At 55.8% G+C, this 17,299-nt stretch overlaps 1 protein-coding gene across 1 annotated transcript in view; it reads left to right on the plus strand.

Moving 5' to 3' along the window:
- Positions 1-9,382: 9,382 nt before the first annotated feature.
- The window catches only part of LOC136303890 (serine/threonine-protein kinase PAK 3-like), a 302,023-nt gene continuing 294,106 nt past the window's right edge, over positions 9,383-17,299 (plus strand). The window contains exons 1-4 of the mRNA XM_066207590.1: positions 9,383-9,425; positions 11,735-11,772; positions 12,217-12,339; positions 14,504-14,638. Of these exons, the coding sequence (XP_066063687.1) occupies positions 9,383-9,425; positions 11,735-11,772; positions 12,217-12,339; positions 14,504-14,638 (339 nt within the window). The remainder of the gene's footprint in view (positions 9,426-11,734; positions 11,773-12,216; positions 12,340-14,503; positions 14,639-17,299) is intronic.

Below are 17,299 nucleotides of genomic sequence, written 5' to 3' on the forward strand. Positions count from 1 at the left end.
AAAGTGTTTATTAATTCAAGGCCAAGCAAAGGGATGAGCTGGGAAGGAATAAGGGGGGATGGGCAGGGTCTGAGGGCTGGAGGGAGGGAGCTAAGTACAAAGAGCGAGAGGTGTGAAGCCAGGAGAATTGTGCTCAGCCTCAGCTGTGCGTGGAGCTCCAGCAGCACTGAGAGATGGTGTCCTCTTCAGTGTCTCCTGGTGTGCTCTTGGGACACCGGTTTGCAGGATTCAGAAGACGTCCCCAGTTGTTTAGCTTTCTGGGGAAAGCGGGTTTCATTTTGCCGTTTCAGAGCATGACGGGCTGTTGTCTTGCCTCTGGGTTTGAAGGGCTACAAGAGAGAAGAACAGAGCCATGGTCAGAGTCTGGATCAGTGGGAATCCTAGGAGATCTTCCTGCCAGAACCATCCCACTCAGAAGCAAGCAGGAGACATTGGGATCAGCCCGAAGGTCCTTGCCATGAATCCCCCACGTGCCCCTAAAATCTCTGTGTGTTGTGCCCGCTCCAGCCCTCGTCCACACAAGGAGCAAAGGCCTCCAGAGCCGGGGATTGCAGCTGTCTGCCCGGGCAGTGCAGCTTCCCCCGCCAGAGCCGCTGACGGCCCGCTGCCCTCACTCACCCTGACTGAGAAGGTGAAGCTGTCCTGGCTGCCCCCTCAGAGAGCGTGTCACGGCCCCAGCGGCACGGCTCCTTGCCAGCGTCGCTGCCAGCCCTGTGGCCACACGGCCTCCTGCCCCGGCAGGGCTCAGCCCGGGCCCTTGCCGCCTGCTGCCGCCCCAGGGCACGGCTGCCAGAGGGCGGCAGCAGCCCCGAGGGCAGGCGGGGCTCCACGGCGCCGGGCCCGGATGCCGCTGCAGCCGGGGCAGCAGCAGCCGGGGCCGGGGCCGAGCTGCGGTGGGCCGGGGAGGGAGCCCAGGCTCATGGCTCACCCATGAACCGCATGGCTGCCTCTGGCAGGGATTCCTGTGTGTTCTCCAGGTAGGGCAGGACCTGGCGCAGGTGCTCGGTCGCTCGGATCATGTCGTCTGCCAGCTGGAGAGAGCGGCAGGAGGGAAGGGTTGGCGCGGGCTCAGCCCCTGGGCCGGGCTCTGGCCGCGCCCAGCCCCGGCCTCCCCTGCCCGCACGGCCCTGAGGCCCGGCCAGCAGCCGCTGGCGCCGGGCTCTGGAGGGGGCAGAGGGCCGGCTGCTGCCCGGGGAGCCGCGGTGCCGCCCCGTGCCCACAGCCCCGCTGGGCCGGGACTCCACGGGCACCCGGCTCGGGGCCGCAGGAGCCTGGAGAAGAGCCCGCGGGGCCCAGGGAAGGCAGCGGCGTGTGGGGCGCAGGCTGGAGCCCCCGGGTGCAGCACTGGGCAGGGGCCACGGCTTCCAGCCCCGCGGCCACGGATCTTCTCCAGGCTGAGGCTGCCACTTCTCCAAGCCATCCTTACCTTACACTCATCAATAGTCAAGGGTTGTTTCTTCGTCAGTCGCTCCTCAAGATCCATCCTCTTCAGGAACTTGGCCGCACAATGCAGGGTTTCCCGAGAGGCCTGAAGAGCAGCAGAGATGCAGAGATGGCACCACAGCCCAGGGCACAAGGACCCGCATCCCTGTGCCATGGCCTGGAGGAGGACTCAGCCTCCTCCTCCTCCTGCAGCAGGGCAGGAGGCAGCTGAGCCCCCGTCCCAGGGATGCACAAAACCTCACATTTGCCACACTCCGGTTCTCATCATGGCAGTAGATTAAAAGTAGGTACAGGCTCTTGTTGACAATTGTCTTTAGAGGCTCTTCTCCCTCCTTCACTACCAACTCCATCACCTTACAGAAGAGGTCAATGGAGAGCAGTTTCATGTAGCTATTTTCCTAGAGGAAAGGAAAAACCCTAAGCATCAATTACTCCAGGCCCACTTAGGCAAAGGCTTGAAAACGCAGACAGCACAAGGTTTCTGGGCAGCACCCAATGCCTGTGGCTTGGGTTGCAGAACCTTACATTGTCAAAGAGCGCCAGGAGTGCCTCAGCCAGCTTTGGGGCGGTGGTGCTGGATACCAGGATGTCTTCGCTCTCCAGCATATTAGTAAGCACACGAAGGGTCAGGGCAACCACCACTCCATCTTCATCAGCCAGCAGATCCACAAAGCTTTCAGACAGGCAGCACATTCTTCTGGCCTGTGTGGAACACAAGGCTGCGCTGTGAAGCCGTGAACAGCTGCACCAGCGACAGCGCCCTGGCACTGCAAGCCCAGCCTGCTGCCGCAGGGCCCAGACACCAAAGGCCTGTCCCAAAGCACTCGGGCAGCTGAGGCAGGAGAGCTGGGAGCAGTTGCCTCAGCTCCTGAAGCCCAGCCAGCCCATGGGGCTGCTCTCCCCAGTGCAGCTTCAGCTGCTGCCCCCTTCTCACCATCAGGGGATCCTTGCTGAGCACCAGCAGGCCTTTGAGTGCCAGGCGACACCTCTTCCTGCACTCGGTCCGCAGGTACCTCGACACGACCCTCAGGACCCAGCCACCACATTTAGTTAAGTCCAGGCACTCCAGGACCTGAAAGGCACAGGGCAGTGGTACAGGGACCGGCTGGCAGGAGCCCAGAACTGCACAGGGCCAGCCCCAGGCAGCAGCAGCACAGGGCGCTGGTGCCATCCCAGGAGGCTAGGGATGCGGCTGCGAGAGGGCAGAGAGCTGGGAGGCAGCTCAGCCAGGCAGCGCTGCTCTTCAGGCTCACCTCCACAAGGAATGCTAGGAAAGGCAGATCGCAGCCTGGCTTCTCAATGCTGAGCAGCCGGAGCAAGCGGGTTGCGATGCAGGCAGAGAAAGGGATCAAGACATGGCGCATCTCCCTGTCAGGGGCAAAAAGGAAGAAAGAGCCTATGTAGGGGGGGGCACACTTTTCTCAGGACTGACTCCCAGAGGTGCAGTCTTTCCCCAGCATCCCTGGAGGGGACGTGGGTGCTTTGGGAGGCGGCCACTCTTGCGCACCCTCCTCTCCCAGCCTTTTCCAGTCTGCTCGGCCATCCCTAAAGTGAAGAGGCCCTCTGGTCCACGACCAGAAAGACTGTGTGGGGCAGCCCGGGCACAGGGCACAAATTCCAGCGACAGCAGGGAGCAGGGTGTCTCACCTGGCCAGCAGAGCCACAGCATAGTACTGGGTATGAGCACAGAGCATGATGTCCCAGCCATGCTTGGACTCCACAGCCATCACCTCATTCTCACACTCCAGCCGGCAGAGTAGGGACTTCATGACCTGCACTGCAAACCTGTGTGCGGAGCAAAGCCCGGGTCACATTGGGAGCACTGGCACTGGCCACAAGGACATGGGAAGGACGGGAGGACAGAGACCTGTTGGGTTCACTGGGAAGGTGGTGTTCCTCTCGGCACGCTCTCCAGAAGTGATCGACTTCCTGTGGTGGCATCTGCTGTGTGGTGACGACAACATGGAAAAGCAGAGCCACAAAGAGGCGGGAGGAATAAAGGATCATTGCCTCGTGGCACTCAGGCACCTGGACAATCACCCACACCACCAGAGTTGCCTGCAAAAGAAGTTGCCAAGGAGAGCGCTCAGTGCGAGGTGTCCATGTGGCAGGGCCCCAGGGGAGACGCAGGGGGAGCAGCGGACCTGGTGCCCCCTGAGCCTGCCCTTAGGCCAGGTTTCAGCCCAGGGCCTGAGGCAGGGAGAGGATGGAGAGCTGCTGGAGAGGTGACCTGGGGGTGAGTAAATGCCCAGAAACTCACAGCCAGAGCAAAGACGTCCTCCTTGTCCCCATCCGAGGTGAACGTGCTGTGCAGAGGCCAATTCTCCATCACACAGAGCAGTGTTGGCAGAACCTTCTCCACTGTGGGACTCGATGAGCCTATGCTTCTCCAGATCATTGCAGCAGCTCTGTGGGATCAGAGCTCTGTGTCAGGGACATCTCAGCCACACTACCATGCCCTGTGCGGCTCTGGGGGCCGGGTGACAGAGCCCCGGTGCCCTGAAGGGCAGGGAGGGAGCACGGCAGCAGGCTCGGGAAACAGAGGGGCCCGAGGGTCCCGGACCTGTTTGCCGCTCTGGCAGAGCCCATTGCACGGGCCGTGCAGGGCCATGGCCCTAAAGGCCGGGGAGGCCTGAGCTCTCCAGGGAGGTGGGCCCATACCTGTCACATGTTGGGGCACAGCGCAGGAGGGTCAGCACCACGTCACCTGGGTGTTCTTCGGCCAGCCTCACGATGTTCATGGGCAGCCTGGTATCCACATTTCCATGCGATGCAAAATTCTGGTGCATCTTCTTTACAATGGCTGGCACCTGGAAAGGGCATGGGGAAGACTTGGGCCGCTGTCTAGGAGAGCAACTTCACCAGCTTCCCCCAAGAATCGCTTCCCTTCCTGCCACGCTGTGCTGGCCTCAAAGGCTGAGGGGGCCCAGTGGCCGTGGCTGGAGATGACACACAATCCTGGGAGGCCTCTAGCCCCGGCCCCCAGGCTGTTTACCTGCTGCTCAGAAGAAATACCACTCTTCTGGATAAAATCCACGGTGGGAGCAGGAATGGCAGTGGGAGTGGCCGTGGCGCCAGTATGTCTGATGCCCTGAGTCTCTCCAGTGTCAGCCGTTTGGAGGGCCACATTCTCAGCCACTGCCTTGTCAGCCTTTGCCCTTTGATCATTCAATGGAGCGTCAAAATTTTCTAAAGGCTCAGCCAAATCTGTGTTGACATCAGGCTCTGCCCTGGGCTCGGTCAGCCCACAGTCAGGCTCAGCTGAGCCCTCAGCTGCCGTGCTGCTGGTGTTTCTACGCCGAATGCGCAGGAATTTTCGGATCATCTGCAGGAGAACAAAGGACAGGGAAGAGAGACGTGTTCCATGGAGTGCTCCAAGCGCGGTGCTCGGCTGAGCAGTGACAGCAGGCCCAGCCCAGGCGGGGATGGCTGCAGGTACCTTCAGTGTCCTGCGGAAGCTTCCACCGGCAGGCCTCTGCTCTTGTGTGCCGTCCGTGGCTGCATCTGGCAAAGAGCGAGAGCAGCCAGAGCTGAGGGGCTGCGGGAGAGGCCGGAGAACACAGCCCAGCCCTGCCCTCCCCAGGCTGCGATAGGGACGGGACGGGATGGGGCCACGTTGGCTGCAGCCATCCGCCCTGTGGCCCAGCTCTGCCACTCACCATCCTGTAGTGACTGGATCCGCTCGGGCTCTTCAGGCTCTTGTGCTGGGGTAGCTCCAGGGCCTTTGCTTTTTTTCCCCCTGAACACTTTGGACAGGCCGAGAAATCTGCCCGCCATGCCACAGCACCTTTCAAGAGAGATGCCTCAGGAAAGCACTGAGGCAACAAGTTGTGCACTTGCGCCTTGAAAGCGCCTGTGGCAGAAGAAGCCTCAGGAAGGCTGCAGGACAGCAAGTCCTGCACTCTGGTCTCAAGGGCTCCTGCCACGATGACAGGAGGTTCCTCGTAGATGATTCAAGTCACCAAATCCCACAGTCCGGCCTGGAGGCCACAGGCCACAGGGATAAGAGATGACTTGGAAAGCCTCCGAGTCACCAAGTCGTGCAGTCTGGCCCTGAGGTCAGCTGCACAACTCACTCCTTGTAGAAGCTCTGGGTCAGGCACAAACGAGTGCGCTGTGCGGGGGCTCCTCACAGCACCGCTCTGGCGCGTCCTGTCCCGTCGCCTGCTCCAAGGAATGTGGCCTGGCTGCGTCAATTCCACCACCTATGTCCCCACGTGTCACAAAGGGTCCTTGGACACCCTGTGCAGTTCCATGCCACGGTGACCGCGCTGCTGCACCGCGTCACAAAGGGCCAATGCACACACTGTCACCTGCCCTGGGGCCGCTCCCAGCCCAGCCAAAGTGGCCCAGGTTGGAAGGAACCCCTCCCCCCAAGTGTCTAAGACAGCCCTGAGACAGCATCTTTCGCAGCGGCTCAAACCGTGGGCAAACGCTGCCCTGCTCTGCGGGCCAAGGGCAGCAGAAGGAGCCCCCAGGGCCGCCGACGCAGCCGCAGCGGGAAGGGCACGGGGCCTCGCACAGAAGCTGGCACGGCCTCCCTGGGACACGTCCCAGCCGGTGGCCGTCCTAAACCCGCGGGTGTGACACAGATGAGGAACCTGTGGGCCGGGGCACGGGCACTGCTCTGACCCCAGGGGCCAGGGCAGCGCTGAAATCGGCAGGCGTGACGGAGCCCCCGCCCAAGCAGAGCTGCCACCCCTCAAGCCCTGGCAACGCTGGTGCCATCTCCTGCCCCAGAGACCTGTGCCCCGGGGCGTTTCTCTGCCACAGGGCAGCCAAAGCCAACGGGCCCTGGCGGCTGGGCTCCTTCCTACAGGGGATGTTGGCAGGAGCACCTGGAGCAAGTGCTGGCAACACTTGGTCTCTGTCAGAAGCTCTTACTCCATGCTGAAATTGTTTTCTACTTGGAGTGATTTCCTGAAGCACAAAATCACCCTGGCAGCAGAGGCATAGAAGGAGTTGGCATTTAAGAATCCTCAATTCAGGAAAGCTTTTCTTCCCGTTACTCAACTCAAGTAGTTGCAAAAAGTTGCCAACTTCCTAAATTTATAGCAATGGCCTGAGAACCTGATAGATTTGCAAGCTTCCTTCCCATCTCAAAGCAGTGTTAGAAATGATCAGAGCCAATTTCCAAACTCAAAGATTTAGTTAACAAATTTGAAAAGCAATTTCGGGAAATGCTACGATAAATCAGGACAACATGGATCGAATGTTGGGTGGTCAATCCGGGAGCAGCAAAGGGTGCTTCTCCGGAGTACTGCCCACAAATTCGGGGTCTCGGGGGAGGTGTTTTAGACCATTGTTCTACCCTGAGGCAAAAACAAGACGGTAACAAAGAACCCGAAGAACATGACATCGTGTACATAAGAGAATCATTGAAATGTCTGGTGTCCGCAAGGGATATCTGAAAGAGTTTCCTGAGAAATTGAAAAGACGTCTGCATGAAAAGTCTCCGAATCTTCTGTCAGAAGGTTTCTGTTGCCCTCCGCCCAGATTGGTATGGGATCTCCTGATGAACTGTGAAGATGTGGTCCGCCCATGCTTCATGGGACCTTTCCCGCTTATCTCTCTGGCAGATGTCCAGGTAACACCTTTGGACTGTGAAAAGACTGTGGTATGCAAAGAGATGCCCTGGAAGTGTTTCCAGCAATTCTGGGGATTTTACCTTCCACTGCAAAGTTTTAAGACACACAGTTTTAATCCAGGAATTTAATACTATGTATCTATTACAGCAGCAACACATCTGCCTTAAGGTCATCCACTGCATGTCACTTTGCAAAGCAGAAGACCACACAGAGGCAAAACAAAGGCCTTGCTTTGGTTTCAAACATTTTCCTAGGAAGGCATGAGAAGAACCCAATTCTCTTAAGGAATCAAAGCTCTCCAGGAATGAAAGTCCACTCAGTGTTACAAAAGTAGCCCAAACAAATGAGTAGATTGCAAAAGGGCTAATCCTCCCCCTGCTCCAGCTATGGAAGTGGCCAAGAAAGTAGAGCTCTCCCCTCTTCTTCTCTGCAGGAGAAGCAGGATGACTAAGAGGAAAAGTCCCAGCTATTCCTTCAGTCCTCCATCACCAAAGCTGTGCCATAGCACAGGTGCTGCCTTCAAAGTGACCCCAGTTCCAGCCTAGACCTCTCACCTTCCAGACAACTCCTTCCCCAACACGCCCAGCAGCACCACCCCCAGCTCAACACCCTGCCAAGACCCGCAGCTGTCCCCACGCCTGCGCAGAGCTTTGCCACCCCCTGGTTCCCTGCACGTGCCGTGGCATGGCCCTCAGGAGGATGTGCTCCAAGGCCTTCCCCGCTAGCAAGCTCAGGCTGCCAGGCCTACGGTTCCTGGATCATCCTTCCCACCCACCCTTCCCGTGCACGGCTGGTCCATTTGCGCTCAGCTCCGACTTGGCCGCTTCAGCAGGACTGCTGCTAAAGGATGGAGAGCAGCCCGGCAAGTTCCTTCTCCAGCTCTCTCTTTACTCTCGGGGGCAGGTAGAACATGCCACAGGAAAGCAAGCAGTGCCAAAAGACTTGGGCCAGGATCAGGCACATTGAGGAATGAAACAAGGCCTTTGTTCGATGGAAGGAAGCACAAGCAATTGACAGAAGTGAAGAGGACTTAGCACAGATATCCAGAAGTCCTTAGCACCAGTGAACATCAGAAAAACCTGGAAGCCTAACTTGACATGAGAGTGACTTGACAAAAAGCTTGAGACATAGCCTTCGGGAAGACCTAAGGGCGGCTACAGAATCAGCCCTGTGCAGGGAAGGCATGAGGAAGATGAGCTGCTTTGGTGAGCTGAGACTCCTCCTGGCCAGCAAGTAGACACTAGGTTCAAGTCTAGGATTCTGACGCAAAGTGTTTCCTTCTAAGCCCCTGCCTATGGAATCACCTCAGCAGTCTAAAGACGGAAGGGATTTTTGATAGAATTCCTACAGAAACCCACTGAAATTTGGACGTGGCGAAGAAGCCTTGTGCTACGGTGCAGAGCCCTAACCTCCAGCCAATAAAAGAGCTCTTGGTGGACAATGCATTTGCCTGCTGATTTCATTGAATTCTAGAGACCTCTCAGGACTGCTCTATCCTGAGGGAAGGCCCTTGGCCTTGAGCTGCAGGCACCCGCGCAAGCTTCAGATCAGCTCCCTCAGCTTCCAGGACCTCTCTTGGCCGGCATCCTGACGGGGAGGCAGGACCGCTGCCAGGCACTGCTGGGACCCAGCAGGACAGGACCGGCTGTCTCGTGTCCACGTAGCACCCCCTGACACAGCCAGGGTCATCCCGAAAGCAGACAAGGCTCACGTGTCAGCGCAGAGGGGCAAGGAGCGCTGGGCTCCTCTCAGGGTGTCTCAGCTGGGCCTGCTCCACAAGACGCCCCCATTTGAAGGCCTGCTAATGCCCAGCTGCTAGAAATGCCTGCCTTGTTCTCTCCAAGATGCAGAGGAAGAGGCAGGGAGCAGGGCGCCTTGGGAGGCAAAGCTTCCAAGCCTTTTCTGAGGCCGCTCACACACCAAGAGCAGCCAAGACTCTCCCTGCTGCCTGGCCCACACAGCCCAGCTCGGTGCTGGCCCTCTGGGCCGCAGCAGCCTCCAGCAAGCAAGAGGCAAATGCATATTGCCAAGAGTTGAAACACAGCAGACAGGTAAGACGTGAGACGTGTGCTGGAAGGCCTTTGAATTCACAGCTCTCCGAGACAGCTTTGGGGCTGGAAGCTGGACAGAGATGCTCCTGCTCACACCCTTGTCACAATCCGCTTTCACAAGCGGGGTTCGTGATGGTTCGTTTTAGGGATCTCAGAGCGCAAAGGACACTGCGGAGGACAAACTCAGTTTACTCAATCACAAATGCATCTTTATTGAGTGCAAACAAACGCGATAGTGGGGAGAGAAAAGAGAATAGTAAGAAAGACAGAAAAGAGGGGAAGGGGATTATAGCTACCAACATGGAGAGTCGAGTCCTCAAAGCTTTTGAAGATGCCTATAGACGTGATCTTCTCCAGTTCTGAGATCTCCAAAGTGAGCGGCGGTCTCCAGGGTTTTTTTAGTCCTCTCTGAAGTGACAGGCAGTTGGCCAAACGGTTGGGGGAAATCACTGCAGTGTGTTCATTTAGAGAACTCAGAACACGTCTTTCGTCAGCAGGTACGGTGTCAACCAGTACAAGTCAGCAGGCGCAGTCACTTCACCGTGACTTGCCCATTGTTTCTGCTCAGGTTCTGATGTTCCGATATGGCTGCTGGGTTTTTCCATCGAACACACCTGCAGGCAGCACTTGGCCAACATCCCACCTCAGCCAGGCCAGAACTCCTGTCTTGAGATTTTAAAGTCCCCTTTAGGGGTTTCAATTTATGGTGCCAAGTGGTAGTACAGAACCTTTGAATGTGTAGGAGGTGCTGAAGGGCAAAAATTCCCAGTGATAAGGACATCTTCACTTAGCACAGCAAGGAAAGTGAAGGAGAATGTGCAATCTATCTTTCATGGAAGCTGTTCAGTTTTTAACAAATTATTTTTGCTGAGGACATGCCTAGGCAATGGTGATTTTAGAGCATTTTGTGACTCTCATAGTTATCCTCACACCGGTTTTGCCACATTTTCTCTCTTTTCTTTCCTGGTGAAGGATTTCTCCTGCCCAGCTGGCTTCTGGTTGGAGTTCTACACTCTGGATTCCCCGAGTTTTCTCAGCAGCCTTTGCAGCGAGTCCTCAGCCAACGTGTGGCTCTGCTGCCATCCCAAATCTGTGCCTGCCTTGCCCAGCCAGGGCGCAAGTGGGGCATGTGCTGGGCATGGCTGGAGAATTGCAGGGACAAAGTCCTCCAGTGTTGTGATGTTCCGCCTGGTTGGCTCAAACCTTGTCACTCCACATTGAACCCTGCCCCTATTGCTTTGGTATTGGCTCCTGCCCCCAAAACTCCTCCCTTGGCCCTTCCCCTTCCAAGCTACTGCAAAGGCACTGTGAGGGGTTCTGCGTCCTGCTCGGGGTTAGAGTTGGAGTTTGCTTCAGGAAACGATCCTCAGAGGGGCACAGCTCCCGGGCCCTGCGGGCAGAGCTGCCTTGCCCAAGGACAGCCGCTGTGGCGGCCGGGGCAGCTGCACGGCCCAGGGCCAAAGCCCCGCGGCACCCTCAGTCCAGCCCGCCTGACCGGCCCTGCGGCCTCACCCGGGCTCGGGGCTAGCAGCAGCAGCTCCCTGCTCACTGCTGGAGCTGGTGGCCTTCAGCTTCTCCCCGCTGCCTCCTGTCAGTCCCTGCCTGTCCTCAAGGTCGGCAGGGCAGCCGTGGCCAAAGTGGAGCCTCTGGAATTGGTTCCACGGCCTGGCAGAGCTGCCCCCTCAGCCCCCTGTGTCTCCCCGTCCTTCAGCAGCTCCTCAGGGGACAGCGCCGGGGGCCACCGGCAGCTCCCAACGCTCCAGGGACACCCGGGGCTGGAACTGCTGCTCCGCCCGGCCCGGCCGCCAGCTGGGGCTGGGCACAGCAACAGGGGGCACAGGGGGCACAGGGGGAAAAACAAGAGCTGAAACAGGCAGCCGAGGAGGGAAAGAGGTAAAAATGCAGCCTAGGCCTACACAGACATCAGTCTCTCGGTCTGTATCAATTCACAGACCATCACAGAGCGTTTGCTTTGTGATGTCAGGGCACGGTTGCCACGTGGTCGTGGTGACATCCGAGGTTGTCTTGGTGCACGGAAGGCCTCAGGGGTGTCAGAGCAGCTCTTGAACTTGCTCAGCACAGGAGCTTTTGTCCTGCGCTTGAGTCTTTTGTCAGTGGGCAGGTGAACACGGAGAGTAGCCTTGCTTTTCTTTAGTGTTAGAGTTTGCAAACTTGCACAGCAGCTGCCACAATGATTGGGCAGCTTGCAGCTGTAGTTTTCTCTGTTTATGGAGTCGGATGTTGCTGCTATTTCCTGACACAGCTGGCACATAAGTAGAGGTTTTCCCTGGGTGTCACCTAACCTGGCTTTTGTATGTCTTCCTGCTCTTTCTTAGTGACTGAGTTGATTTGGAAACAGAAAGGCCATTTGGATGCCGCTTGGGTGAAGCGCTGTCAACACGTTCAGCTCAAAAGAGGGTGTCTGTAGCCAGGGCTGTGCAGGCAGCATTTGCAAGGGAGCCTGCAGGGGTTGTGTTCCCTCCATGGGAGAGTGTGTGGCAGTAGAGTCTGTCATTTCTTCCCTTTGCTGAGTCAAGCGGGACAACTTTGAAAATGTGGACTGGGAGGCCTTCTTGGAAGGTGCTGTAAAAATGCTCTGGTTGTCTCCAGCGTTCTCAAAGAATCTGTTTCATTTTCCCTTGCCCACTGCAGGTCACCTGAGCCGGGCGTTCAGAGGTTCTGATCCTGAGGTGAGTAAGAAAGGAACATTTGATTTTCCTGGCATTTAAGAATTGTGCAGCAAGCTGCCAGCTTGGCCTGTGGCAGTAGAGTGCAGAGGACCAGATGAGCAGGCTGCAGGAAAATCCATTTCCATGTCTGCAGCAGCAAGAGCAAAGGCGTCACTGGCTATTTCCTAATTTTCCATTTCCTCATTTTCCATTGCAGAGCTTCAAAAGAACTAAAAGCCCAGTTTTGCAGGGAGAAAGTTGCCCCCACATAGTAGCCAAGGGGGGAAAATCTAATTCAGAGCAATTGGCAGCACAGTTGAATCAGCCTATTTGAATTTAGTCTGAGTGACTTAGAATCCCATTGCTCTCAAAGTCGATGATTTGTGCTTAGTACAGGTGGTTTGAGGGCTGAAGAGAAAGAAGCTTATAAATGAGCCTGTATCTCACCGTCCTCTCTGTCCACAGATCACAGAAGCAAGAGCAGACTCTCCTCTGGCTCCCTCTGCTCCTGCAGAAGAGGCCAATGAGGAGCCAAATGACCACAGGCCTCCAGCAGCGGTCACACCACAGCTGGAACTGTCCCAGACGGTAAGTGCCACTTCTGGAGGGTGCTGTCTTTAGTGCAAGGCAGAGGTGCAAGTTTCTGCCCAGCCAGCACTTGCTGCTGCTGGCTGAGGATGCTGAGTGCTGCAGTGCTGCCAGGACCTAGGGTCTCCCCCCAGTCAGTGACAGCTGGGCAATGGGCTTTGATCTGCCACGTTGAGGCACCAATGGGCTGGTGCTCTGCGTGAGCATCTGGTTCAGTGAAGCTCTATGTCTTGGCTTCTGCAGAGCTATAGCCCAAGGGCGCACAGGTTCCTTCTGGAAGTCAAGAGATTTTGTTTGTTTGTTTGTTTTCCTACTTGGGACACCTGTGTTTGGCTTTTGGAAGGTTTCTGTAGTTTTCTCGAGTCGTTTGTCACTTCTACAGAGTCTTTTGGGCACTCCAGCTGTGCCCAGTTTGGGGGCCCTGGGAAGCTGAACGTCATGGAGGGGCTGGAGTGTGTCCAGAGAAGGACAAGGGAGCTGGGGAAGGGTGTGGAGGACAAGCCCAGGGAGGAGGGGCTGAGGGAGCTTTAGCATGTTATTAGAGTCTCATTATTGACTTTGACCTTCCCCTCACTGTCTCCAAGTCCATAGTTACTGAACGACGTGGCATTTTCCCTTCTGTTTTTGTTCATTTTTTTTGTTTGGTAAGTGCAGAATCCCTGTTCTTCTATTTTTCCATCATGGCTCTTTAGGTCAAGTTTTGCTGCCCTTTTCCAGTGTTGGAAACGATTCTGTTAGAAGTTAATTTGTAATGTTGCAGGTCTTGGAGATGCAGCATTTTTGCATGAGAATATGTAATTTGCGGCAGGGATGTTTGTGAAGATTGAACAGTTGTTTGGCTGAGGCAGCCAGTTGGGCTTGCTCATCACTTTCAGGTTAACTGGTGCCGTGCCTTTTGGCATCCCAGGGCATTTGTATGTGTTGGTTTTAGGAACTGAGCAGGAAATCAATGTCCTGGCATTCCAGCTTGTCTTCAGAGATCACAGGCACTGGGATGGGGCTGTTCTTAATTTCTGATTCCAGCCACTTCAGCACCATCAGTGTAGTAATTTCCAAGAGAAGAACTTGCCCGAGCACAGGTGCACAAGGAGTGTGGTTCCCAGTGCAGTGCTCTGGTTCTCATCACATTCCATAATGCCCTGCACATTCTATCTGTCCGTCTATCCATCTCTCCACCTTTCCATCTATCTAACATCTACACAATTGCATCTTCCCGGCTCTGGTGCAAAGCAGTTGGAGCTGCAAAGCTCACCTAAAGGCATCCCTTTCAAAAGAAGAGGAGAGACATGTTCCGTGGGCCGATTCTGAGCAGGCAGAGATGTTTCCTGCTGTAGACATGGGGTTTCTTTCCCCTCAGAGCCCTTTTCCTCCTCCAGCCGCTTCTTCCCTGAAGCGCTCAGTTAATTCTTGCAATTTCTGCCTGTGCGAGCGAGGTGGAATAATTCCATGTTTTAGGTGGTGTTTGGTGACTCTGGTCATACATGCATTCCGTGGGTCATTGTTTCCTTCATTGGCATCCTCAGGGGTGTGTAAGTTAATTTGCTGGTGGGGCCTTATGAGGGTCTCTGTCACTGCCAGTCAGAATTCTCAGTTGAGAAAAGGGGGAGAATAAAGACCTTGGTCCTCCTCCATAGACTGAGGTGGCTGTAGAGGCTCTGTGACGTCCATCAGAGGATCTTTGCACACATCCTTATCTCCTGAATGAGCAGGATTTCTGACAAGAGTGTAGATGTCAGAAAGGCAGGAATGGCGGCGCAGGCCTGAAGAGAACATGAACTCCAGAAGTGTCTCTCACAAGCAGTGAGCTGGCAGAGGAAGCCACCTGCAGAGCCAGGATGGAGCTGTGGGACAGGGCTGGGTGTCAGTCACAAGAGAAAGACAAAGAGGACACAGCAGAAGTGGAGGGATGCCCTCACCAGAGCCTTGAGAAATGCCACACTTTTCCTATCATCTGCCTGAGAGGCTGTTGGAGCGTCAGCCCTGTATGGAGCCTGATTATCTTACCAGTTTCACTTGGGAATCTGTGCCTCCCCATGGGCAGAGAATGAGCCAGGAGAACAGCAGCACAGTGCTTTGGGAATGTGTGAGCCCATCAGTCATGGAGTCTTGGCCCACAGATGTTGTATGGGAAGTTGAAAGCCATCTTCTCTTGCTTTCTGTGCAGCTCCTGCCAGACAACAGGCATGAGCAGATTGCACTCTCAGAGATGCCATGCCAGACTCAGGGAGAGCTGTTGCCAGCCCAAGAGCAGGAAGAGCAGCTCAGGCAGCAGGTGGATAAGCCACAGGAGAATGAAGAGGTAAGCCTGGCTCTGCAGATGACAGAGTGAAGGGCAGGAAGAGGGGCATAAACAGAGCTCTTGGGACTGAGGAGACCAGGAGTCCCAGAGGCACAGAAAGCACCGAGCCTTGTCACGTGCAGAGATCGGCACTGGGAAAGGAGGTTGGCAGTGGAAGCAGAGGTGGGCAGGGACACAGAAAGACGTGGCTGAGTGAATGTGATTTTGAGGCTGAAAGAGGAAAAAGCTGAGCCTTATGGCGGCTCCCTGTCACCTGCTCTGTGTTTGTGTGCGTAGAATCTCAAGGCAGGGCCACAAGCAGAGCTGTCTGAAGCTCAGAGTGACATCAAGGCAGTGAAGAGGAGGAACACAGAAGACATGATGGAGATTCATCCTCAAGAGGAGATGAATCTCCATCAGCAGAGGGGACATCAACAACCTCAAGTGAGTGAGAGAGGTGAAGCTACTCCAATGAGGAAACGTCCCCTCTCACTTGATCTTCAGAATGACAAGGAACAGCTGCAAGCAGGGCTGCAGGAAATGGAGGCTAGGATCAAGGAAAAAGAGAAGAGGATGGAGCAAGAAATGAAAACAATGAGAGACATACTCAATGCCTTCCATCAAAGTCTTCAAAAGCAAGTGAGTGAAACAGCAATAACTGCCACAGTCACCAAGCTGGTGCTTTCTGCCCTTCTTGCCTTTCCACTGCAGAGCAGCAGGCAAGTGGGGTGATGCCTCTGAGGGCCATCCTGCTGTAGTGTCTGTGGCAGCCATTCTGAAGGACATTTCCTGGTATCTTGAATCTCGACTGCTGCCCTGGACAATGGAAGTAGTCCTTTGGCCTTTTGGCCAGCAGTCATCCAAACTGACTCCTGCTGGCCTCTTCTCGCTCTCCTCGTTTCTTGTGGTGTTCTAACAGTGGAACGTGGTGCCCAAGATGGAGGATGGAAACAAGTTGTCTGTAGCCCTTGTAAATCTCTTCTTTCCCTTTGCTCACAGCTGATGACTCTTGGCTAAGAGGGACAAGCTGTAGTCTCTGACTGCTTTGTTCTCTTTGACTCGAGGTGGAAGTGTTGACATCTGGCCAGGCAGCCTGCAAAGGCCTCCTGCAAATGGCTGAGAAGGAGGAGCCCTAGGATCGGTGTGAGCCACAGGAACTGCCTCCACCAGAAATGCTGCCGGTTGAGAATGACCTGAACGTGGTGGAGGACAAGAGCACTCCGTGGGGGGAGGTAGAACATTTGAACCGGGAGCTGCAAGTGTGTCTGCAGCCCTTGGAGGAGGAAAAGAGGGAGGAAGTGGAATATGGTCCTTGGGAAGAAGTGGAATATGGTCCTTGTGGAAATCGTCCTTCAGAAAATCCCTGAAAATGGACGATGAATCTGACCATGAACTCCAATAAAACCAGTCTTTGGCTTTGACCCATCCAGTCAAACGGGAAGTGGATGTGCAAAAATTCCATTTTAAGAGCCCTGAGTGTGGCAGGTTGACAGCATCTTCCTAAGGGCTTGCATTTGGAACGGCATCTCAGGATCATCTCTGCCAGCCACCTTTCTGAACCAAACTCATTTCTTCTCCCAGATCTACACAGGCTCTTGCACCAAACCTGCTGCAGCAGGAGCATTGTGTCAAGGAGCCTTTGCTCCCCAAGCCGAGAAGGTGAGCCCGGGCAGTCGGTTCATCTGCAGCGCTGACACAGCTGCTGCTCAGCAACAGCAGATCGAAAAGGACTCCCTGGATCCACTGAGTACATCTTGTGTATTTCTTGTCTGAGGGACGGTGTCTTAAGAGCACATGAAAGCGTAGCTGGACCAAGTGGTCCACCTCAGTTTGATATCACAGGGACAGGTAGGACAGTTAGGCAGCAAGGGCCCGGGCTGAGCCCTGCCGGGGCAGGAGGCCGTGTGGCCACAGGGCTGGCAGCGGCGCTGGCAAGGAGCCGTGCCGCTGGGGCCGTGACACGCTCTCTGAGGGGGCAGCCAGGACAGCTTCACCTTCTCAGTCAGGGTGAGTGAGGGCAGCGGGCCGTCAGCGGCTCTGGCGGGGGAAGCTGCACTGCCTGGGCAGACAGCTGCAATCCCCGGCTCTGGAGGCCTTTGCTCCATGTGTGGACGAGGGCAAGATGGGATGGCCCTGGCAGGAAGATCTCCTAGGATTCCCACTGATCCAGCCTCTGACCATGGCTCTGTTCTTTGCTCTTGCAGCCCTTTAACCCAGAAGCAAGACAACAGCCCGTCATGCTCTGAACTTGCAAAATGAAGCCCGCTTTCCCCAGAAAGCTAAACAACTGGGGACGTCTTCTGAATCCAGCAAACCGGTGTCCCAAGAACACACCAGGAGACACTGAAGAGGACACCATCTCTCAGTGCTGCTGGAGCTCCACGCACAGCTGAGGCTGAGCACAATTCTCCTGGCTTCACACCTCTCCCTCTTTGTAGTTAGCTCCCTCCCTCCAGCCCTCAGACCCTGCCCATCCCCCCTTATTCCCTCCCAGCTCATCCCTTTGCTTGGCCTTGAATTAATAAACACTTTGGCTTCTTCACTTCACCTGCGTCTCTGTGGAGCTGAAACGGTGTAAAATCTGAGCCCTAGCACACACAGGCCCCTGCTGCCGTCCTCTTGCGCCGTCTTTTGTGCAGAGACACAGAGGAGCGAGGCCGCGTCAGGCTGGAAAGGTGCCTG

This window comes from Chamaea fasciata, unplaced genomic scaffold, assembly GCF_029207755.1.
Source record: "Chamaea fasciata isolate MVZ Bird 193981 ecotype frontalis unplaced genomic scaffold, bChaFas1.0.hap1 SCAF_42, whole genome shotgun sequence".
Taxonomy (NCBI): domain Eukaryota; kingdom Metazoa; phylum Chordata; class Aves; order Passeriformes; family Sylviidae; genus Chamaea; species Chamaea fasciata.